At 50.2% G+C, this 24794-nt stretch overlaps 1 protein-coding gene across 5 annotated transcripts; it reads left to right on the forward strand.

The window, feature by feature from the left end:
• The first annotated feature begins 664 nt into the window (after positions 1–664).
• On the forward strand, positions 665–20825 carry ZNF778 (zinc finger protein 778). 5 transcript variants are annotated; one of them, XM_017513930.2, is made up of 7 exons: positions 665–1042; positions 3129–3285; positions 3764–3855; positions 4684–4810; positions 5709–5792; positions 6638–6714; positions 7806–11461. In XM_017513930.2, exons 2-7 carry the CDS (start codon positions 3261–3263, stop codon positions 9672–9674), a joined length of 2274 nt encoding a protein of 757 aa, XP_017369419.1. In that variant the 5' UTR covers positions 665–1042; positions 3129–3260; the 3' UTR covers positions 9675–11461. The 5 variants fall into 5 exon arrangements, with proteins under 5 accessions (XP_017369419.1, XP_017369421.1, XP_017369424.1 ...); XM_017513932.2 differs by having other exon boundaries at positions 667–1042; positions 7809–11461; XM_017513935.2 differs by lacking the exon at positions 7806–11461 and adding an exon at positions 20406–20825 and having other exon boundaries at positions 938–1042.
• Positions 20826–24794: the final 3969 nt, after the last annotated feature.

A 24794-nucleotide genomic window follows, 5' to 3' on the forward strand; every position in this document is an offset into this window, starting at 1 on the left:
TTGTCCACGTCTTCTTCGTTATTAGTTATTTGTTCTTCCATGTGAACTCTACTATCAACATGCCTGGTTCCAAAAAAAAAGCCTTTCCGTATTGTTACTGGAATCACGTTACATTTCTGAATGAACCTTGGGAGAACACCTGGTACCAGCAGTGCTATTTTGCAACGTCGTATTGGTGGTCCTGGCCTCTACAGTACATTAGAAAAATAACAGAAACGCGTATTTGAAGGGAAAAATATGAACATTTACAGAAAAAAAAAATGCATTGAAAATGCAATGGAGTAGCTGGGCGTGGTGGCTCACGCCTGTAATCCCAGCATTTGGGAGGCCGAGGCGGGCGGATTATGAGAACAGGAGTTCAAGACCAACCTGACCAATACGGGGAAACCCCTGTCTACTAAAAATACAAAAATTAGCCGGACGTGGTGGCTGCTGCCTGTAGTCACAGCTGCTTGGGGGACGGAGACAGGAGAATCGCTTGATCCCGGGAGGCGGAGGCTGCGGTGACCGCGATCGCGCCACTGCACTCCAGCCCGGGCGACAGAGCGATACTCAGTCTAAAAAACAAAGTTAGAAGAAAAGAAAATGCAAAAGAATCAACTGTAAGAGTTCCTTTTTATCTAAAAAGCAACGGGGCCAGCGACTCCCTGCAGAGATGGAGAGGGGACCGAGCACTCCGCACCGCGGCCTCCCGCTGCGGCCGGATCGCGCGCCGCGCTCGCGACGAGCACTTCCTGGCAGTGCCCGCCCAGCCTCGCGCTCTCGGTCTGTCCCGGCTCCGCAGTGGCGCCCGGAGGCCTGGTCCTCCCGTCCGCCTAGTCCTCCGGGCCTGTCTCCGCCTCCAGCCCCGTTCCCGAGGCAGCCCCGCGACCCTTCCGCATCCTCACGGAAGAAACGGCAACTTCCAGGCGCCGGAAGCCAACGGTTCGGCCAGCCGGCTGGAGGCGGAAGTGACGCCAGAGACGCGCCGGCATGTCTTCCGGCATCGGCTCCGCCTGTCCGTTAGCGGTCCCTGCCCTCGCGGCGGTCAGTCCCGGCGCTGGTGAGTTCCGGGCGTGCCCTGGGGCCGTCCGCCGGGGTCCCGGCCCGGGCGTGGTCGCCCGCCCCGCGCCCCGCGCCCCGCGAAGCGCGTCGTCGCCGGTTCCAGAAGGGGGAGTCGCCGCCGCTCGCGGCTGGTGGGCCCGGGCCGCGCCTGCGTTCCGCGGAGCTGGTGAGAGGGACCCTCCGCCCCCTCGGTGTGAGCAGGGCGGGCTTTATCCGGTCCTGGCACGCGGCGTTGGCATCGCAGCGTCCGGTCGATCCCGGGGTCCGGGCCGCCGCTCCCTGTGCACGTTCGCGGGTGGGGACCGCGGCCGTTCTCCCGCTCGCGCTCACGTTTTGCTGTAGAAAAGCCTGAATCTGAAAGCGGACCCCCGGCCGCGGGGGCTGTCCCTGCAGCCGCGTCGCTCGTCGTGGGCCGGGGCCGGGTTTCTGTCTGCCGCGCGGGAACCGCTGTTTGAGTGTAATTGAGCGGAAAATAAACTGCGCCCGTGATACGTAACCTCTGAATACTTGGTGAAGCATCTCTTAAAGACAAAAACGTTGTCCTGCTAGACCACGGAACTAGCATTTCTCCTAAGAGAATTAAAAATAACGCGGCCATCCGCTGCCCACGCTGTGTAATGCCTGGAATTCTCAACGTTGTTCCAGCATGACGCTGTTGGGTATTTGGGGGACTAAGAGCCGTTCGAGGGTCCTGCATTCCCACCGTTAACGTCTTAGTGTCTTTTCAGCTGGAACTGTTACTATCATTTCTCTAGCATGTTGCCTTTGGTATTGTTTTCTCTGGATATGTTTAAATATCCCTCCATTTCTGCCTGCTTCCTATGAACCAGTAGTTGAATTCGGAGGAGAGGCTGGCAGAGGGCGGACAGTAAGTACCTTATGCTTTGGGGGCCACGAGGTCTTACGTTACTGAGTCAGTTCCTGTCCCGTCCTTCTCTACTCTGTACTGGTGGCAAGCCACAGCCCATTTCTCAAAAGGCCAACGGGCAGCTGCATAGAGGGCCGTTTAGAGGTTGTAGATTTACTCTAAAGTCCCAGAGGGCTGTGCTCTGAGTCTCATCCGTGCCTGCTAGAGGCTTCCAGCGGAACCTGTGTACCATGGACACCGTCATTGGGTCTGCTGCCTCATCTCCACCAAATGCCTAAGAAGCTTGTCCTGCACCTGAACTGCACAGATCCACACTTGTCACCGGCAGTCTCATAGGCAACTGTATAAGAGCATTGAAGCTGTTATATACATTGCCTCTAAAATTAAAAGATCTGCAAAATGTCGTGATTCTTTTTTGGTTATAGGTTTTACGAGGTGCTGTAACTTTGGGGTGCATATTGGGGGGGATGTCTTTATGTAATCTAGGCTACTGAACTCACGGAAACCAGCCCCTGAATCCCAATTCCTCTATTCTTTATGTTTCATATGAAGGTGTCTAAAACGGGTTGATTTCCTGTTCACTGTATCCAGCCAGCATAATGTCATCATAGCATATAAGGGCAGTCTGAAAGTTGGGTCCTCTGGGGATGGTAAGGCAGAGAACGGAATTTTACCTCCCTTTTTGAAACAAGGAAGGGAGCTGTGCAGGTGGCACCAAACTGAACACATGTGGGCCTTTTCCCTGTCTCAGACACCCGGTAGTAAGTACAATTTATACTAGGAGAATGGACATATTTTTCTGACCTGTGAAGCATTACTGCTTTAGTCACCTCATCAGTAGAATAAGAAGGCACGGCTCTAGGCTTACTTTTGTCCTGCTGGGGAGTGATCACAGACTCAGGTGCACAAACTGACAAGGAGGTTGAACTGTACCGGCCAGGTGTCTTGGTTTACCACCTCCTGAGTGGATGAAGTGGGACGAATTCCTGTTGTCTGAGTCCAGGGCATTTTAGGTATAAACCCAAGTGAAATTCGTGAATGGCTGTTCTGATAATTAAATAAGGCTTCCAGTGCATCTTTTGACCCATATACTGCTCTTGAGTAGATAATACGGATAAACAGGGTGCAGTGGCTTTCACATATATCATCCGCAGAGACAAGATCATGCATGAGGTTTGTTAACTGGGAAGTAATGCTTCTTCCTTATGGTTGGTAGGAAATCGAGATCCAGCCATCCCTGCATCAGGAGAGAAGGAGACTGCACCATCCACAGAGGTTCACAAGCCGCCCTTGCAGCAGCCTTGGCCTCAGGAACGGAGCCTTCAGACGTTCCCATCAGCCTCCCAGGATGGCAGCCCCTGACCTGGCCCACAGTGAGTCCTGGTGTTGCTCTTTCTCAGACACTTTGCTCTAGGTCCTGATACACAGTGTGAGTCCCACGGACAGGCCTCAGTAGTCATGCTCCGGGTTCCTATTGTAGCCGCTGGAGTGGGCCAGAGTGTGCGGGCTTGTCGGTCAGCCCCGGGTGTGTGTGCTGTGGGAAGGGGTCATGCATAAACTCCTTCATGAGTTTTCTCATCATGGGCACATAAAGAGTCACGTTCCTTGGGGTTTGCGTTTCCATATCTGCAATAGGAGACTTGCCATTTCCTGACGGGCAGCGTAGCTCACAAACCTTTGGTATCACTGGGTGACACAAACCACCCTGGCACTATGTGGCTGTGTGTGTGTGTGTTTTCCTGAGTGTGCAGGAGTACATGGGAATTTCCTGCTAGGATGGAATGACTTCCGGGTCCGTAAACGTCTAAATTAGGGTCAGCTGTGGATTCTCATGCCTTCTTTATTTTTTAGGAGGTCGTGTTTCTAAGGACTTAGTCTGCCTTCATGGAGAACAGACCCAGGCAGCAGGGATGTTGGCTGGCTGGCTGATAGATTCTTATCAGGTATGCCAAAACCATATGTTTCTAAAAATAGCATACTGGTATTCATCAGCTTGACACATTTCTGTCTGGGCAGACTAGCCCCCACTGCTCCTTAAAGCAAATAAAACTTCACTCAAGGACTGAGTCCCTAGTTGAATCCCCCAGGAGCAGAGCCTAGTTGGTCAGGTGTTACTGTGAAAATCCTCCCAGTATTTCAGTGTTACCTCGGCTCATGGGAACCTCTGCCTCTCGGGTTCACAATTCCCCTGCCTCAGCCTCCTGAGTAGCTGGGATTACAGGTGTCCACCACTACGCCCAGCTAATTTTTTTTATTTTTAGTAGAGACTGGGTTTTACCATGTTGGCCACGCTGGTCTGGAACTCCTGACCTCAGGTGATCCACCCGCCTTGGCCTCCCAAAGTGCTGGGATTACAGGTGTGAGCCACTGCGCCTGGCTTCACCGTTACTTATTATTTTGACCCTGTGGCACCAAATGCATGGTTCTTATTTTGCTGCTGCTCTGACACATGGTAAGGAGGAGAGAGTGTCCTCTCTGAGAACTGATTTCCACATCACGACGTATCACTTGCCTGTACTGTGCTCAGGAGAGGGACGTAAGGCGAGAGGGGCGCCCTGTGGGGTTGAGGTGAGAAAAGTTCGCATTAGAGGGGCCGATCCAGCCACGTGGTGGGGGACATCGACATTGCGTGTGTGGACAGAGAAGGGCTCCCAGGACCGTTGGGCCATGGGCTAGACAGTGAGAGGCCTCACGGTCCCATGGAGGCCCCATTCTCCAGGGGACACTGCTGATGGGTCGGGCAGCTCTGACCGTCATGTGTGATGATTTAGGACTCGGTGACCTTTGATGACGTGGCTGTGGACTTCACCCAGGAGGAATGGACTTTACTGGACCCATCTCAGAGAGACCTCTACAGGGATGTGATGCTGGAGAACTATGAAAACCTGGCCTCAGTAGGTGAGGGGCCTCCATTCTTGGCAGCTTCTGTAGCATCGATACATGTTACTCCTTACTGCGCTCCAGGGTTGGTGATGGCAAAGCCGGGTACTGCGGGAAGCAACACACAGCGACTGCGCGAATGGGCTTGAAACTAGGGTGGTAGTTTCCAGAATATGGCCCTAGGGTCAGGACTGTCACATCACTCACCTAGAAATGCGCATTCTCAGACTGCACTTGTGACACACTGGATCACAATGTCCGCTGGGGGGGGCTGTCATCTCTGTGTAACAAGCCCTCCAGAGGAAGCCAATTCACTGTAACACTGAGAACCACTGGCTAGTAGTTTCCCAAATGAATGAAAATCTCTTTGTGCTTACATTGTTTCCTATTTCAGTAGGAGTCTTAGCGGTGTTTACAGGTGCATTTCAGCCTGAATGCGGTTCCGGTGCTCAGAGATAACCAGTGTCTTTGAGGCACACAAGGATGGGGTATTTGCACTTTGAGCTCTTTCACGGCAGTTTCACTGCTTTCTTTAATAATGTAGTTCTTGGCCAGGTGCAGTGGCTCAGGCCTATAATCCCAGCACTTTGGGAGGCAAAGGTGGATGGATCACCTGAGGTCAGGAGTTCGAGACCAGCCTGACCAACGTGGAGAAACCCCGTCTCTACTAAAAATACAAAGTTAGGCAGCTGTGGTAGCACACGCAGGTAATCCCAGCTACTCGGAGGCTGAGACAGGATAAGCCGGGAGGCAGAAGTTCTGGTGAGCCAAGATTACATGGTTGCACTCCAGCCTGGGCAAAGAGAGGGAAACTTTGGCTCAAAAAAAAAAGAAAAAGAAATGTAGTTATTTCATGGGTAGGTTTGTCATCTCTTGCCTGAATCTCTTCCATTGATGTCTCTTTCCCTGTGTACAGGACGTCACCTGTTCAAACCCAGTGTGATCTGTTGGCTGGAGGAGGAAGGGCAGCTGAGGGCAGGGCAGAGAGGAGTTCTCCAAGGTGAGTGAGTGTGAAGAGCATCCCTGGTTGATGTCAAGTTTGGTGGAAGGTTCCTGAGTGTACGTTTTAAGATGCATTCTGGCACAGAACATGAGGCCATTGGACTCACAAGTTTTGGCGTATCCTGAGCTTCCCATATTTCCTTAGTTTCTGTCTGATCTGGACTTCCCTGTGATCTCATTAAAAACCTGCTCTTTTGTTCTTTGAGTTTGTGTGTTTTTTGTGGTTTTGTTTGTTTGGTTTTGGTTTTCAGGCGGAGTCTCACCATGTCACCAGCCTGGAGTGCAGTGGCGTGATCTCAGCTCACTGCAGCCGCCACCTCCCGGGTTCAAGCAGTTATCCTGCCTTAGCCTCCTGAGTAGCTGGGATTACAGGCACGTGCCACCACACCAGCTAATTTTTGTATTTTTACTAGAGATGAGGTTTCACCATGTTGGTCAGGCTGCTCTCAAACCCCTGACCTCAAGTGATCCGCCCACCTTGGCCTCCCAAAGTGCTGGGATTACAGGCATGAGCCACTACATCCAGCCAAGTTTGTGTTTTTAATATATGCTCTTTGTCTAGATCTTTCTTGCTTTCTTTCGTTGATAATACTGTTTCTGTTCACCATCACATTAATTTTTTTATAGACTAAATTTATTTTAAAACCTTCTAAATTATGACTCCCAGTTCCTATATTCCAAATTTTACACATAGCCACACTCCTCAAATCTATCTTTGCTTTTTTTTTTTTTTTTTTTTTTTTTTTTATATGAAAACAAATAACAATGAGTTTGATCATTTTTAGGTCAATTAACCTACCATTTTGTTCTGCAAACCCTTACTTTTTTTCTTTTATGCTTCAGAATGGCAACTTGAAAGCAAAGGGTCAGCACTTCAGCAGGACAGAGCTTGGTTCAGAGCATCAGATGAGACACAAATGGTAAGATGAACAAGACAGATGCTTTCATTTATCACACTCATAAAAGATTGTGAATTCCACTATAGAAAATGCACAAAATTGGCTGGGCAAAGTGGCTCACGCCTGTAATCCCAGCACTTTGGGAGGCTGAGGCAGGCAACCCACCTGAGGTCAGGAGTTTGAGACCAACTTGACCAACATGGTGACACCTCATTTCTAGTAAAAATACAAAATTAGTTGGGCATGGTGGTACATGCCTATAATCCCAGCTGCTGGGAGGCTGAGGCAGGAGAATTGCTTTAACCTGGGAGGTGGAGGTTGCGGTGGCGAAGATTGTACCATTGCACTCCGGTCTGGGCAACGAGAATGAAACCCTAATCTTAAAAAAAAAAAAAAGAAAGGAAAAGAAAATGAGCAAAATTGAGAGACTTTAGAGAAGCAGCATTCACTCAGGTGGGGGCTGTCTGCAGAGAACACTCTGAATGTGAGGAATTTGGAAGGAGCTAATCCTGTCTTGGAACTTGGTGCTGGCAGGCGCGTGCCTCATGCCTGTAATCCCAGCGCTTTGGAAGGCCGAGGTGGGCAGATTGCCTGAGCTCAGGAGTTCAAAACCAGCTTGGGCAACCTGGTAAAACCCCATCTCTACTGAAAATACAAAACAAAATTTCTGTGCCAGAATGCGCCTGAAATCCCAACTACTTGGGAGGCTGAGGCACAAGAATTGCTTCAACCTGGGAGGCAGAAGTTGTGGTGAGCTAAGATCACGCCACTGCACTCCAGCCTCGGTGACAGAGTGAGACTCTGTCTCAACAAAAAGAAACTTGGTTCAGAGTTTCTTCAGACACACATCAGCACACACGTAACGAGGCACTGAGATTGCAGGCTGTTTGGTGAGCACCGACAGGAGTCTTTTCAGAGTTAGAGCAGATGGCACAGGATTCTTGCAGTTGGGCGCATCATTTGACTTGAAAGACTTCTACGGGGCAGGAGCTGCATGCATGTTGTGAAAATGGCAAAAATCGTAATCATCACCGTCATACTTCTGTCTTCAGCTGGGTGAGATCTTAGAATAAGCCTCAGCAGTCCTCTGATGATCACTCATTCTTCACCAGCAGGCAAGAAGCCACAGTGGAGGGCAGCTCTGTGACCGGATGCAGTGTGGAGAGGCTGTCAGTGAGCCCTCAGATCTCAGCACACATGTGAGAACTCAAAATACAGGATACAGTTGTGTCTGTAACCATTATGGAAAAGACTTTTTAATTTCACACCAGAAAACCTTGTGCAAAGCTGGAGGGCAGTTTTCTGTGTTGGATCAGTGTGGAAAAGCGTTTAGCACTGCTCCAAATGTTGTTTACCAGCAAACATGCACTTGGGACAAGTCTTTTGACTACAGCAACTGTGGGAAAGCATTTCTTAACCAGACATACCTTCAGGGTCGCATGCGAACTCACAACAGAGAAGGAACATGTAAATGGAAGCAGTGTGGGAAGGCTCTCACTCACTCCCCAGGCCATGCAGCAACTGTTGAAATGCATGCTGTAAGGAATCCTCATGTATATAGGGAATGTGGGAAGGCCTTTGGATGCACCGCATACCTTACTAGTCACATGCGAATCCACACTGGCGAGAAGCCCTGTGAATTTAAAGAATGTGGAAAATCCTCCCCTGTTTCCTCAAGCCTAACTCAACATGTAAGCATTCATGCTGCAGAGAAGCCCTGCGAATGTAAAGAATGCGGAAGAACCGTCACTGGATGCTCAGGTCTTTCTCAGCACGTCCAAGCACACGCTAGAGAGAAGCCCTATGAATGTAAGGACTGTGGGAAAGCCTACAGTAGGTTTTATCTACTGAGTGAACATTTAAAAACTCACATGAGGGAGAAGCCCTTTGCATGTGTGGTTTGTGGAAAATATTTTAGAAATTCCTCATGCCTTAATAATCACCTTCGAATTCACACTGGAATAAAACCCTATACGTGCAGCTACTGTGGGAAGGCCTTCACTGTGCGCTGTGGCCTTACTAGACACGTACGAACACACACGGGCGAGAAGCCATACATGTGTAAGGACTGTGGGAAAGCCTTCTGTACATCCTCAGGCCTTACTGAACATGTCAGGACACACACTGGAGAGAAACCCTATGAATGTAAAGATTGTGGGAAATCCTTCACTGTTTCTTCAAGCCTGACTGAACATGTGAGAATCCATACTGGAGAGAAACCCTATGAATGTAAGCAGTGTGGCAAAGCCTTCACGGGGCGCTCCGGCCTTACGAAACACGAGCGGACACACACCGGGGAGAAGCCTTACGAATGTAAGGACTGTGGGAAAGCCTACAACAGAGTTTATCTACTGAACGAACATGTGAAAACTCACACAGAGGAGAAGCCCTTTATATGTAAGATATGCGGGAAGTCCTTTAGAAATTCCTCATGCCTGAATAAGCACGTTCAGATTCACACTGGAATAAAACCTTACGAATGTAGGGACTGTGGGAAAACTTTCACCGTTTCTTCGAGCCTAACTGAACATGTGCGAACTCACACTGGAGAGAAGCCTTATGAGTGTAAAACATGTGGGAAGGCCTTCACCACGTCCTCACACCTTATCGTGCACGTAAGAACCCACACTGGAGAGAAACCCTACATGTGTAAGGAGTGTGGAAAAGCCTTTGCTTCCTCCTCACACCTCATCGAACACAGAAGGACTCACACAGGAGAGAAACCTTACATATGTAACGAATGTGGGAAGGCCTTCCGCGCCTCCTCTCACCTGCGTAAACATGGGAGAATTCACACAGGACAGAAACCCTATAAATGTAAGGACTGTGGGAAAGCATATAATCGGTTTTATCTTCTAAAAGAACATTTAAAAACGTACACTGAAGCGCAGCTTTTTGTGTGTAAGGACTGTGGAGAGTCTTTTAAGAATTCCTCATGCCTTAACCATCACACTCAAATTCACACTGAGAAACCTTGCTAATATAAGGAATGTGGGGAAGCCTTCAGTTACACTCACTCACGCTGAAGACATGAAAGATGTCTTGCTCCCCGGTGCCTATGACCTGAGGAACGTGGCCAGGCCGTCAGCATCTGATCACAGCCCGGGGTGCAGGAAGGCACCCAGAGCCCTAGAGCATCAGGACAGAGGAAGCCCTAGTGTTCTCTCAGGTCCTGGAAAATACGGACGGGACGGTATCCAGTGGAGAGGACCCTACTGCTCCGTGATAGGTGCAGTGTTGCTTTGAGGTTCTGCACGGTGCTGTGACAATCCCTTGTGATGTCACACTGGAGAAAACCTTAGGGAAGTGAGGATTGTTGGGAGGTCATTTTCACATGACATCGTTCCTCAGCCTTCAGTAAACACGGGGATTGACACTTGAAGTATTGTGAATGTACGGAAGATAGGAATTGGTTCCTTGTGTCCTGAAACCTCGTAGGCTAACAGAGACATGTCTTTCCGGGGGTTCTGTAGGTGTATTTTGAGCCTATATGATGCTGCACTGATCCTTCTTGGAGCGATGACTCTGCTCCAGTAGAAATTCTCGTCTGGTTATTACACTGTCTGAGTTTCAGCCTGGCCAAGAGTGGGTCTTGAGGATTCACATGTCACCCTGTGTTAGCTGTGTGGGCTCTGGTTGGCTAGTCGTGCTCTTAGCATGACCCCACCTGTAGGGTCCCACACTGGCCAAGGCGGGGCATTACACAGCTCCACATTTCATGAAAATGCCCTTGTTCTTCTCCCATACCTGAACCCTTCAGATAAAACACCAGGTGCAAGGAGGGGCAGAGTGGAGAGGGGCAAGGTCAGAGGCCAGCACCATGAGCTGCCCGTTTCATGGCTGTGAAGGGACAGCCAGCACCCCACACGCGGGGAGGTTGGAATTCTTGTACCTCAGGCAGTGCAGGAGGGTGAGAGCCCTGAGTGTCCCTGCTGACCTCCAGACCCTCTCCACAGTGCGCAGAGCAGTCCTGGCAGCTGCTGCGATCTGGCACTTCTGGGAGAGAGCTGTTTGTGTGTGTGTGCTGTCCCTTTGCACGCCGTGAAAACAGACCAGGGACACAGCTGGTCCTGGTGTCCATGGCACTTGGCGGCATCCCCGGCGCTTCCTGGATGAGGCCTTAAAGTCACACAGCAGCAGAGTAAGGTTTCTGTGTGAGTGACTCGAATGTGTGTCCCCTGGCTGCAGCCACCTTGGGTTATATATTTTATGGCCCTCGGGGCTGCAGCTGCGTGGTGACTGTGGTGTTAAATCCCCGCAGTATGAAGGTGATCTGCAAGGTGAACAATCAGTCCTGATGGAGAGACCTGTGCACCTTTGGTTACGTGTTTGTTGTGGAGAGGAGTGGGTTTTGCAGTGTTTCCCTTGTGGGGTTGAGTGTGGCTGTTTAGCCTATCTGTTGTCACCTTTAATTGTCGGCAGCGACACCAGAGGTCATCAGATGAGTGTGAACCACCTTGTGGGGCTGTGGTGGCTCCTGGTCAGGCCTCAGATGCCATCCTCATTGGCTGAAAACACAGTTGCCTGAGTCCAGAGCTTGTGAGTCTCAGGTGACGCCTGTCCTGGTGCTTGGTAAGTCCAATGCACGGTGACGGCATCCTGAGCAGGTGGCAGCACAGACGCCGCCCTGCCTGACATGCTCCCTGCTGGTGGAGGCATCACCCCAACCCCAGATCTCATTATTAAGACGACTCCTGGCCGGGCGCGGTGGCTCATGCCTGTAATCCCAGCACTTTGGGAGGCCAAGGCGGGCGGATCATGAGGTCAAGAGATCGAGACCATCCTGGCCAACATGGTGAAACCCCATCTCTACTAAAAAAGTACAAAAAAAAAATTAGCTGGGCATGGTGGTGCGTGCCTGTAGTCCCAACTGCTTGGGAGGCTGAGGCAGGAGAATTGCTTGAAACCGGAAAACGGAAGTTGCAGTGAGCCGGGATCACACCACTGCATTCCAGCCTGGTGATAGAGCAAGACTCTGTCTCAAAAAAAAAAAAAAAAAAAACAACCAAAAAAAAAAAAAAAAAAAAAAAAAAAAAAAAAGAGTCCCTTCCCTTCACATGAGGTGACTTCAGCCACTTCTCCAGAGCCCCTCAGAAGCGATGCCCATGGACCGGTGCCCCTAGGCACAAATTTGACATTTGAGATTCTGTTAGGAGCCTGAGCTTGCTGTCAGCCAGCCTGTGATCCTGCTGTCATCTCAGCTGAAGCCTGCGGCCCCGCACGCCACGCCCGTAGGAGGATCTGGTAGTGTCTGGAATCTTGGTAACTGATAACACATGTTTTTGTTTCCCCAGGACCCACCTCGGGTCAGTCAGGCGCCCACCCTCTGGGGAGACCACTGTCTCCTCTCCCCTGCAGCTTCCGGGGTCACCTCCTGACTCCCTAGGCTCGGCTTCACACAGCCTCTTTGCGTGGCCTCACTTTTCACTTCACGCCCTCCCGCAGCAGACCTGCAGACCTGCCATCCTGACCATTGTCGGGCTTACCCCTTGTCACATTTCCCACTGCCCGAGGACATTATCACTGAACTCCCAACGTCTCAAAGTGATTGCCTTGAGTCATAGCACACGCTGTGATGTGGATGCGATTGGTTTGTCCTCACCAAGTCTCAAGTTGAGATTTCACCCTCAGTGTGGCAGTGCTGTGAGGCGGGCCTGGTGTGGGTTTGGGTCATGGGGGCACCCCTCCTGGATGGCTGGGTGCCATTAGTTCTTGCTCTGTCAAGACTGGATTGGTTGGTAGGGGAATGCGTTAGTTGCCATGAGTGTGGTTGTGATGAAGCCAAGCTGTCCCTTGGGTTTGGCTCACTGCCCTTGACCTTCTCTGCCCTGTTTGACATGGCAAAAAAAGTCCTCATCAGAAGCAGGTTGGGTGCCAGTGCCATGCCTCGTGCAGCCTGCAACCATAAGCCAAGTAAGCTTTTTTATCAGTTACCCAGCCTCAGATCACAGCAGCGCGAACCAGACTGACGCCACGCATCATGGAGAAGTGGGTGATGGGCAGGACTGCTCGCGCAGATACCCACGTTCCTCCTTCTTACTCTCAGAACGTTTTCCATGCTGCTAGGGCAACGTATTCCCTCCTGTGTGATCATCACCGTCGACACGCGAGTGTTCTTGGCATCAGGTAAAACATTAGAGGACCCATCGTATTGTGTTGTATTTTTTGTCTATTAGGATGCTTTTCATCCTGGGGTCTTGCTGTGGGGGCTAGACCGTCCCTCAAGGATGGTAATTCCTAAAGATGGTGACCAGCTTGCTGGAAATGCTCACTTCAGATGCAAATCAACCACGGCTTCCTTTCTCCAGCTGACACCCCAAACCTATGTCCCTCCTCCCCGAAGTGCCCTTGGCCTGCTGGAAGTATGCAGGCTAGCCAGCTCCAAACTTCTTCCTGCCCTGCCTGCCTTCCCTGGGGAAACCCAGGAGAAGGCTGTGGGCTCTGCCCCCCTGCCTCCTTCTGCCTCCTTCTGCCTCCTGCTGCCTCCTGCTGCCTCCTTCTGCCTCCTTCTGCCCCCCTGCCTCCTTCTGCCTCCTGCCGCCTCCTTCTGCCTCCTGCTGCCTCCTTCTGCCTCCTTCTGCCCCCCTGCCTCCTTCTGCCTCCTGCCGCCTCCTTCTGCCTCCTTCTGCCTCCTTCTGCCTCCTGCTGCCTCCTGCTGCCTCCTTCTGCCTCCTTCTGCCCCCCTGCCTCCTTCTGCCTCCTGCCGCCTCCTTCCGCCTCCTCCCGCCTCCCCCCGCCTCCCCCCGCCTCCCCCCGCCTCCCGCCGCCTCCTGCCCAGGTCTGCCACTCCACTCGGACCCTGTGGGGAGTGATGTGTCCCCTTCTCTTGACACCGTGAGTGATAAACTTTCCATGTCAGGCACCTGCGTGTATTCACTCAGTCACCCACACACATTCCCATCTAGGCCCCAGGCCATGTTTCTCTCCCCACAGGTCTTTGCACCCAAGCACCTGCCCCATGACAGGGGCTTACCAACCCCGGGAGATTCCGGGATTATCTGTGGGAGCTGCCATGTGGGCTCCTGGGCAGCTTTATTCCTTCTCTCTACTTGTTCATCCTTATGAGGGAGTGACGTTGTTTCCAGTGTGGCTGTAAAACAGCACCTCCCTGGGATGTTGGTTTGCATTTCTCTTGATTACTGATAGTATGAACGTGCTTTACGCTGGTTATTTTCCTCTTTGGATGAAATACCTGGTCTTGTTTTTTCCTGATTTGTCTGCTGTTTGTTCTTTTTTAGAAATAGCAAGGCTGCTGTGAGGTGAGTCACCACTTAACGGCTTCTAAGATTGTAGAGGTTTCCACCTGACATGTTTTCACTTTTGTGATGGTGTATTACGGAAAAAGATTTCTTTATTTTGGCATACTCAAATTCATACAGCTTTTATCTATCAGAAACTTTACTTTAAGGCCTTAAATATGCTGTAGTATTTTGGCTTCCGCAAATTTTTTTTTTTTTTTTTTTGAGACAGAATCCCACTCTTGCCCAGGCATGACCTCAGCTCACTGCACCCTTCATCTCCTGGGTTCAGGCGATTCTCTGCCACAGCCTCCCGAGTAGCTGGGATTACAGGCGCCTGCCACCACACCCAGCTACTTTTTGTATTTTTAGTAGAGACAGGGTTTCATCATGTTGGCCAGACTGGTCTGAAACGCCTGACCTCAAGTGATCCACCCACCTCAGCCTCCCAAAGTGCTGGGATTACAGGCATGAGCTACCGCGCCCGGCTTTGGCCTCCACAGTGTTTGTTTTATCCCGGGTTGCTGTGCTTAATCCATCTGGAGTTGAGTTTTATCGATGATATCTGTAGAGGTCTAATTTCATTTTTCCCGCTGTGGATATAAAATTTGTGCAAGACCTCTGGTTCGTTCGTTCTTTCTTTTCTTTCCTTTCTTTCCTTCTTTCTTTCTTTTTCTTTCTTCCTTTGTTCTTGTTGCGCAGGCCGGAGTGCCTGGTGCAATCTCCACTCACCGCAACCTCCACCTCCTGGGTTCAAGCAATTCTCCTGCCTCAGCCTCCCAAGTAGCTGGGATTATAGGCATACACCACCACACCTGGGTAATTCTGTATTTTTAGTAGAGAAGAGGTCTCTCCGTGTTGGTCAGTCTGGTCTCGAGCTCCTGACCTCAGGTGATCTACCACCTCGGCCTCCCAAACTGCTGGGATTACAGACATGAGCCAACACACCCAGCCAAGACCTCTGTTTTTTTGATGAAGGAAAGAGGTTTATTTGGCTCACAGTTGTGAAGGCCAGGAGGTCCCAGAAACATGGCACCAGCATCCGCTAGACTTCAGATGGGGGCCTCATACCGACTTCTGTTTTCACACAACCAGTAGGAAACAGATATCCTAACACTAGTGAAAGAGAAAATTTAAAAGTTTGGTTTTTTCCATTCAGTTGCCCTGGCCTCCAGGCAGTCCTGCAGCAGCAGAAACATCATCAGCCTTCAGAGCTGGCCTGTGAGGTTGACTAGTCTGCGGGTGGACAAGCCCCGCTCCTAGAAGAGACATGAGCAACACTGCACAGCCTTCGAGAAGGGAATTCACATTGAAAGCACAATCCTCACAACGTTCATTAAAACTTGCTGGCCAAGCCTAACTAGGTCACTCGCCTGATTAACAGATATCTCCATTAACCATGGGATTGAAAGAGCCAGAGTGTCATAATGTAAAATTCAAAAGTGTCCGTGATTACTCAGCATATGAGCAACAGCCTTAGGTATCAGTGTGATGATATGAAACAGCTGACATTTGTGACATCCGAATCCTAGAAGGAAAGGAGAAAATGGGGTGTAGTCAAACCACTTGACAATATATTGATGAAAGACCTCTCATGTTCAGTGTAAGATATAAACTTGCAGTTTCAAGAGGTTCAGTAAGCTGCAAGCATGATAAACCTGAAGAAAACCAAGCCCAGACCTACCATAATGAAACTGGTGAAAGCTTACAGAGAGTCTTAAAAGGAGGCTGAGGAAACAGACACAGTGCTTCTAGAAGGATAGTTCAGTGGATCAGGTTTCTCCTTGGAAGCCATAAAGGCCAGCAGGAAGTGTAGGAACATTTTTAAGTTCTGAAATAAAAAATGCCAACCCAGAATACTGTATCCAACAAAAGTGTCCTTTAGGGACAATATGATACAGAGAATAATTGCCTGAAGACCTGGTTTAAATAAATGGTTACAGAAGAATCTTAAAGAAGACAAATTGTACCAGAAGGAAACCTGGAACAGAGGAAAAGCAATGGAAGTGCCAAATATCTGAGTAAACAGAGTATTCTACCCAGGAGTTCCTTAAAATATGCGTGATTGCAAAACCAGAAATCATCACATGCGGCTTCCATTTATGTGTGTTTAATACATAGGACAACTGCAGCGTCAAGGTGTGAGGTGACGTGGCTGAATGGTGTGGAGGTCCATGCTCCGTTTCAGTGGCAAAGTATCCCAGAAAGACTGGAAAAGCTAAGTATGTACATTTTAGTTGCTAAAGAAGTATACAGCTGGGTGTGGTGGCTCACGCCTGTAATCCCAACACTTTGGGAGAGTGAGGTGGGTGGCTTACGTGAGATCAGGCGTTCAAGACCAGTCTGGCCAACAAGGTGAAAATTAGCCAGGCATGGTGGTGGGCGCCTGCCATCTCAGCTGTGTGGGAGGCTGAGGCAGAGGTTGCAGTGAGCTGAGATTGCACCATTACACTTCGGCCCAGGCAACAGCGAGACTCCATCTCAAAAAAAAAAAAAAAGGCGAGGGGCCAGGCGTCGTGGCTACACTTGTAATCCCAGCACTTTGGGAGGCCGAGGTCGGCAGATCACAAGGTCAAGAGATCGAGACCATCCTGGCAAATGTGGTGACATGCCATCTCTACTAAAAATACAAAAATTAGCTGGGTGTGGTGGCACACGCCTGTAGTCCCAGTACTTGGGAGGCTGAGGCAGGAGAATCACTTGAACCCAGGAGGCGGAGGTTGCAGTGAGCCAAGGTTGCACCACTGCACTCCAGCCTGGCGATAGAGCTAGACTCTGTCTCAAAAAACACCAACTAAAAGATAACCAGTAGAGCTGAATCCTTATTTAATCAGAAATATTAAATGCATATGATCAGCCTGGCGTGGTGGCTCACACCTGTAATCCCAGCACTTTGGGAGGCCGAGGCAGATACATCACAAGGTCAGGAGTTCCAGACCATCCTGACCAACATGGTAAAACCCCATCTCTACTAAAAATACAAAAATCAGTTGGACGTGGTGGCTCATGCCTGTAGTCCCAACTATTTGGGAGGCTGAGGCAGGAGAATCACCTGAACCCAGGAGGTGGAGGTTGCAGTGAGCCAAGATCATGCCACTGCACTCCAGCCTGGGCAACAGCAAGACTCTCTCTCAAAAAAAAAAAAAAAAAAAAAACAACGAGCTTCTCATGCTCATTTAAAGATAGGACAGTTAAAATGTAGGAGCCATCAATATGTCACCTACAAGACACTCACTTCAAATACAGTGATGTAAGTAAGTTAACAGTAAAAGAATGGAAATGTGTGTACCATGGGAACAATCAGTAAAAAAGTGGAGGAGAGGCGTATTTTGTAGGGGGGAGATCCCTCAGCCTATTTCCATGTAAATAATGAAGAAGAAAGTAACTAGAAATATAACCATAGTTACTAGTTAGTTATTCATAGGTGATCTTAATTCCTTTACTAATGCCTCAGGTCGGAAGTGTGAACCTGGGGTGACACTGAAATGAATGACACTAAGGCAAGATGCTCTAAGCCCTCTGTCACGCCTGCATAAGGGCTGCTGGAGGGCGCCTCGGCTGTGTGGCAGCACCAGCACCAGCGCTGGGAAAGCGCCCGATGTTTAGCCAGACAGGGAAGGAGACGTCCAAAACGGCTGAGACATCACCTTCCTGGGGAAGTTTGGAGAAAACTCCGCTTCTCAAGCTCTCACGGTAAGGCCTGACGGCTGTCAGGGACACCCACAAACATCCGGGGTCTTATCTGTCTCTATGTGATGCTATGCTTCAGTGGTCACGTTCCATGTCTACTCATGTTCTGCTTCTGCACCTGGTGCCTTTTTTCTTAGAAAAGGTAATCAGGAATAGTAACATAACTCTTAGTATTTCAGTTCTTTCTTGATAAGTATGGAAAAAGTGCTGATGCATCATGCTCCTTACCTCACTTCGGGTGCCAGAAATTCCTGCGCCCCCACCTGTATGCCACCTCCTATTTTACCCCGCCCCCAGGCACCGACCACCAAGGCCACGCCCTACCTTCCCTGCCCCCAGATTTGCAACTCTATAAAAGAGAGAGTCCAGGCATTTGGGGCCAGTGCTGGTCTCCAAGACCTGGTTAGCAGTGGGCCCCAGGCCCAAACTCTGTTTTCTTGATCTCCGTGCCTTGTGCCCTTTATTTCTACAATTTCTTGTCTCCACACCGGCTGGGAGCAGCTCACAGAACCCTGTAGGGCCGCACCGTATAATTAACATCAAACATCGACTTCAGAGCAAAGAAAATTACCACAGGGTGTCGAGTGCGGTGGCTGATTCCTGTAATGCCAGCACTTTGGGGGGCTGAGGTGACTGGCTCACTTAAGGACAGGCGTTCAAGACCAGCCTAGGCAATGTAGCAGGACCCCACTTAAAAACAAAAAGCAGGCCAGGCATGTTGGCTCACACCTATAATCCCAGCATTTTGGGAGGCCAAGTCAGGCAGATCACTTGGGGCCAGGAGTTCGAGACCAGCCTGGGCAACATGTGAAACCCCAACTGTACTAAAAATACAAAATGAGCTGGGCATGGAGGCAGGTGCCTGTAGTCCCAGCTACTAGGGAGGCAGGGGCAGGAGAATCATCTGAACCCAGGAGGTGAAGGTTGCAGTGAGCCAAGTTCATGCTGTTGCACTCCAGCCTGGGCAACAAGAGCAAAACTCCATCTCAAAAATAAATAATAATAAGCAAAATGTGATAGAGAGTACAAAAAATGAAAAATTATAGGCTGGGTGTAGTGGCTCACGGCTGCAATCCCAGCACTTTGGGAGGCCGAGGTGGGTGGATCACCTGACATCGGGTGTTTATGAGACCATCCTGACTAACATGCAGAAACCTCAACTCTACTAAAAATACAAAAATAGCCAGGTGTGGTGGCGCATGCCTGTAATCCCAGCTACTTGGGAGGCTGAGGCAGGAGAATCACTTGAACATGGGAGGCAGAGGTTGCCGTGAGCCAAGATTGCGCCATTGCACTCCAACCTGGGCAATAAGAGTGAAACTCTGTCTCAAAACTGGAGAAATTACAGTTATATCAATTATATTGATTCAAATTAGTTACGTTAAATGTTAGCAAACGCCGGGTGCGGTGGCTCAAGCCTGTAATCCCAGCACTTTGGGAGGCCGAGGCGGGTGGATCACGAGGTCAAGAGATCGAGACCCTCCTGGTCAACATGGTGAAACCCCGTCTCTACTAAAAAAATACAAAAAATTAGCTGGGCATGGTGGCGCGTGCCTGTAATCCCAACTACTCAGGAGGCTGAGGCAGGAGAATTGCCTGAACCCAGGAGGCGGAGGTTGCGGTGAGCCGAGATCGCGCCATTGCACTCCAGCCTGGGTAACATGAGTGAAACTCCGTCTCAAAAAAAAAAAAAAAAATTAGCAAACAATACAAAACCACATTAAGAAAGTAATAAACCATGACCAAGTGGAATTTATCCTAAGACTGCAACTGGTTCAGTTATTAGAAAAGCCATTCAGGACTGCACCGTATGAATACATCTAAGAAGAGAGAGCAGGTGATTACATCCGCTGGTGCCGCTGACGCCTTTGGGAAAATTCAGTACCTGTCACTGATACAAGCACCCAAAATAGGAATTGGTGAATACTTAGGATGCGTGTGTCTGTAGTTATGTGTGTGTGTGTATGTGTGTTGTGTATGTATGTGTGTATATATGTGTATGTATGTGTGTATGTGTGTGTGTGTGTATATGTGTGTATTTTTGTGTGTGGTGTGTGTGTGTGTGTCTGTATATTTGTGTGTGTGTATATGTGTGTGTGTGTGTGTACTGGAAATGTTACTGAATGCAGTTGGGTAAGAAATTAATTCAAAACAGAATTGCAAACAGGAAACGATCTCATATTCATATGATTTACATGGAAAGCCCTGTAAAATTCATCAATAAAAACCTTGTAACTTGGAGGCAGTGAAATTATCGTCAAAAAATAGATGGTCTTCATCTACACCATCAATAACCAGGGACGTGATGTAATAGTGGAGAAAACATTTAATAGCTTAGAAATAAACTTATCAAGAAATGTATAAAACCTAAGTGAGGAAACTTTAAAACACCTTCTTATTGAGACAGGGACTCCGTCTGCCCCACAGGCTGCAGAGCGGTGGTGTGATCACAGCTCACTGCAGCCTTGACCTCCAGGGCTCCGGCGATCCTTCCTCCTTAGCCTCTCGAGTAGCTGAGACTACAGGTGCACGCCACCACACCAGGCTCATTTAAAAACATCTAGAGATGGTCTCGTTTTGTTATCCAGGCTGCCCTGGGACTGCTGTGCTCAAGCCGTCCTCCCACCGTGGCCTCCCAAAGTGCTGGGAATACAGGCGTGATTGAGCCCCTGTACCCAGCCTAAGAGTATTCTTGAAGGACTCAACACAGACTTGAACAAATGGGCAAATGCCTTGTTCTTTGATAGGATGACTTCACATCATAAAGATAGCATTTCTCCACAGGTTAATTCAGAAGTGAGGCTCAATCCCAGTTGAAACAGCACCGAGCTTTTGTTGGCGTTAGTGCAGAATGACCCTGAAGTTCATATGGGACCAGGGACATCTGATGGCACCAGGAAGACCCAGAAGACAAAACTGATGCTTCCCCGCGGGTCCCGCAGCATCTGCTGAAGCCGCCATATTAAAAGGTGTGGCACAGGAGACAGACAGATGGACAAAAAGGGGCTATCTGGAAAGAGGAACGTGGAAACATAGTTGATAAAGGTGGATTTCAGATCAGTGGGCAGAAATGCAGTGTGTAATGAAAGGTACTGAGACAACTGGTTAGCTCTTTGAACAAGAGGCCATTATATGTATGAATCACACCATTCAGGCCGGGCGTGGTGGCTCACGCCTGTAATCCCAGCACTTTGGGAGGCCAAGGTGGGTGGATCACTTGAGGTCAGGAGTTCGAAACCAGCCTGGGCAACATGGTGAAACCCCTTCTCTACTAAAAATACAAAAATTAGCCAGGCGTGATGGTGGGCGCCTGTAATCCCACCTACTCGGGAGGCTGAGGCAGGAAAATTGGTTGAGCCTGGGAGGTGGAGGTTAAGTGAACCAGAACACACCACTGCAGTCCAGCCTGGTGACAGAGCGAGACTCCGCCCCCCTCCGCCAAAAGTAAAGTTACACCATTCACAAGAATGAGTTCTAAACAGATCAGGGATCTAAATGTGTAAAATAAAAGCACGCACAGTGGGTTGTGTGAGTGGTTTCTGGGCGATGGAAGAGGGTCTGCCCAGGAGGGGCAGTAGCGCAGGCAGGCTGGGTAACGCCATGCCTCCACCAGCTGCAGTGCGGGGTCACCACGCAGAAGGGGAGAGCAAGGGACTTCCAGGGGGTAATGGGGTTGGAGAGGGGCTTGTGTGCTGAGTGACACACCCGGCGCCCAGCCGGAGCCATGGTCACCAGCCTCGGAAGGGCAGGAGCCCTGGGGGCCCTCACAGCCCTGGGGTTTCCCTTATCTGTGGCCAGGAGATGTTTGACAGTATTTCACAGGGCACACAGAGAAGACAGGACCTAAATGACTACAAGGCTGCTCATCTGAGCTCTGCTTCTCTGTTTAAAACGCATTTCAGCCATCTCCAAGAGCAGAATCCCAAATGTCGAAGTCACGAAAGATTCAAATCCCTACGGTGTAAAATCCTGAAAACGACAATCCAACAGATTAAAAGCCTGAAAATACCCTTTAAGGGGTAGTTTTCCTTCTGTTTTCTTTTCCTTTTTTTTTTTTTTTTTAGGATCTCGCTCTGTCGCCCAGGCTGGAGTGCAGTGCTGCTGTCACGGCTCACTGCAGCCTCGACCTCCTGGCCTCAAGTGGTCCTCCCCGCAGAGCCTCCCACAGTGCTGGGATTACGGGCATGAACCATCCTGCCCAGCTAGAGAGTAATTTTTAAACTTCTTGAAAAGACATTTAGGCCGGGCACGGTGGCTCAAGCCTGTAATCCCAGCACTTTGGGAGGCCGAGGTGGGTGGATCATGAGGTCAAGAGATCGAGACCATCCCGGTCAACATGGTGAAACCCCGTCTCTACTAAAAATACAAAAATTAGCTGGGCATGGTGGTGCATGCCTGTAGTCCCAGCTACTCGGGAGGCTGAGGCAGGAGAATTGCCTGAACCCAGGAGACGGAGGCTGCGGTGAGCCAAGATCGCGCCATTGCACTCCAGCCTGGGTAACAAGAGTGAAACTCCATCTCAAAAAAAAAAAAAAGAAAAGACATTTAAACCAGACATGATGGCTCATGACTGGAATCCCAGCAATTTGGGAGCTCAGGGTGGGAGGGTCGCTAGAGCCCTGGAGTTTGAGATCAGGCTGGGAAACAGGGAGATGCCGTCTCTGCAAAAAGAGTTTAAAATATTAGCCTGTGCTTCCAGGTCCTCCAGAGGCTGAGGCAGGAGGATCCCTTGAGCCCAGGAGTTTGAGGCTGCAGTGAGCCGTAATAGCATCACTGCACACCAGCCTGGGCTACACAGCGAGCCCTGTCTCTAAACATATATATCTTATAAATAGATATGAATTGACAGGGGATCAGGAAAGGTGTGAGAAAGTCTTCACTTTACACCGCAGGCTGACCATCAGCACAGAGGCAGCCATCACAACTGAAACCAAAACAGTCAACAAAAAAACCCAGCAAACCCAGGGGAAGGGGGAGAGTCTGACTTCCAGAATTATTACCACATTATTACATTCAAATGTCTTTAACAAAAGTTCCAAGCAGGCCAAAGGCACAGATGGTGCCTGTAAGGCTGATGGCCCACAGGGTCGTGAGATGTCCCTTATGCTGTGCTGAGGCACAGGATCCGAGAAATAAAGAGACAGGACACAGAAGTACAAGGAAAACGCAGCTGGGCTCAGGGGGCCACACCACCTATGAGCGGAGACAGGCGAGGCCCCGAATGACCAGAAGCGTGAGTATTTATTGTGTATAGGTGAGGGGGCAGGGCAGTGAGTGAAATCATCTTTAAGGATAGTGATAGGGTCATGAGCAATAAAACATGGGGTCCACCCCCATTAGGTCACCTAGGCCAGGAGGTGGACAGTGCGCAGCAAGGGGCCCGTTCCCATGAAGGCAAGGGCCGTGCGCAGTAAGGGGTCCACCCCCATTAGGTCACCGAGGCTTGAAGGTGGGCCGTGCGCAGTGAAGAGGGTGCAGTGTGCGATACTTCTATCTATGGGCAATCTACTTCTAAGATTTATAGGAGGATGCTTTAAGTCACACAGCAGTGACACAGCTGTCAAGGTTACCGCCACCTTCTGGCAGCTTCCAATGGGTTCTATGGGAGAATGCTTTTCGAGCAGCACAGTAGCAAGAGCTGATAAAGTTCACAGTCACCAAGGTGGATTGCCGGTCTGAGGGCAGCCTTCCACAAGAACTGGAGCAAGGTCCTACAACTCCTTTATCAGGAGGAGTGGCTCTCGCCCCAAGCCTGCCATCCAGCGGGTATCTTTACGTCACTGAACGCTGCCGCCTGGGCCATGGGTTCTTGTCCTGGTGTAACTGTTTTCCCTTAAATCATGCTCTGCACTGTGTCTGCTCCAGGCATTCCTCCGATTATAAGCTGTTTATTCCTTAATTCACGCTCTGTACTGTGTCCACTCTAGGCATTTCTCCAACTATGAACTAAGATATGATTATAGGTATATATGTAGGGAAATATTCTTTAGGCACTCTTACTGTCAACTATTATATGATTATATACAGAGGATTATATAAAGGAATTCTTCAAGCCCTAATTCTATAAACTAATACATGATTATATAAAGGATTATATAAAAGGAAATAGCTGGGTATTCTTCAAGCCCTAACTGTGCCAGGGTTCTGCTTAGGTCTCTTTCCTAGGTGCCTATATGGGGGGTTACCCACAGTGCCTGCACCTGCTCAGCCACCCCCTGGGGAGAGGAAAGCAGAGGTGCCCAGCCCACTGCAGAGAGAGGAGAGCACAGCACAGGGCCTGCTCCCACCACAGGGCCTGCTCCCACCACAGAAGAACAGGCTCCCCACGGGGCCCTGGGCTGTCAGCAACCCCCACTCCCCAACCTGCCTGCTCAGAAGAACAGGTCCTCCCCCCAGCAGCGCCCTCCACCCTCCCTCCAAGACCTCCCTGATTGGGCGGGGCCTGTGCGGGTGTTGAGCTGTGCCGTGCCCTCCTGGGGGCGGGGTCTCGGGGGGGAGAGCAGGTGCCACACTCAACAGGAGGGAGGGCTTCTGGCCAAAGTGGCAAGGAGGCCCCAGGAGGAGCCGGCAGCGTTGACCTTGGGCATCGAGGGATGAGGCGTTCTGTAGCAGCAGCGGATGGAAGGTGCTCCAGGCCGGGGCCTCGGGGAACAAGTTGTCACCAGCGATGAATCCGGGTCTGCAGCAACCTCAGTTCTTGCCTCGTTAGAAGAAAGAATTCAGCTGAGAGTCATAAGGCAGAGGGAGAGACCGAGGCAAGCGTTACAGCCAGAGTGAAAGGAAGGAACGTAGGCTTGGAAGAAGGCCAAGGGGGCGGCTTCACAGGCAAGTGTGTGGTGTGGCCTTCTGGCTTGGGGTTTCCTATGCTGACATCATGCGGGATCCTGTGTGACCTCCCCCTCACCCAGCCCCTGGGCTCTTCTTGGGAAGCTGCTCATCACCAGCTTCGGGTGTTTTCTATTAGGAGGCTGTCTTTCCCTGGCACTGGCTGTGACCAATTACTGCTTTAGAGACAGTTAGGATGCCTGAGCATCACCTGATGGTGGCTGGCACTCCTGTTGCGTGTGTGTGGTCGGGGGAGCCCCCTCCTGCCCTGCTCATACTCCTCTGGCTACCCACTCTAACATCTCCTCCCGCCAGAGTTCAAGACCCCAATTCTTGAGGGAAAATGGA

Source organism: Cebus imitator, unplaced genomic scaffold, assembly GCF_001604975.1.
Source record: "Cebus imitator isolate Cc_AM_T3 unplaced genomic scaffold, Cebus_imitator-1.0 Scaffold509, whole genome shotgun sequence".
Lineage (NCBI taxonomy): Eukaryota > Metazoa > Chordata > Mammalia > Primates > Cebidae > Cebus > Cebus imitator.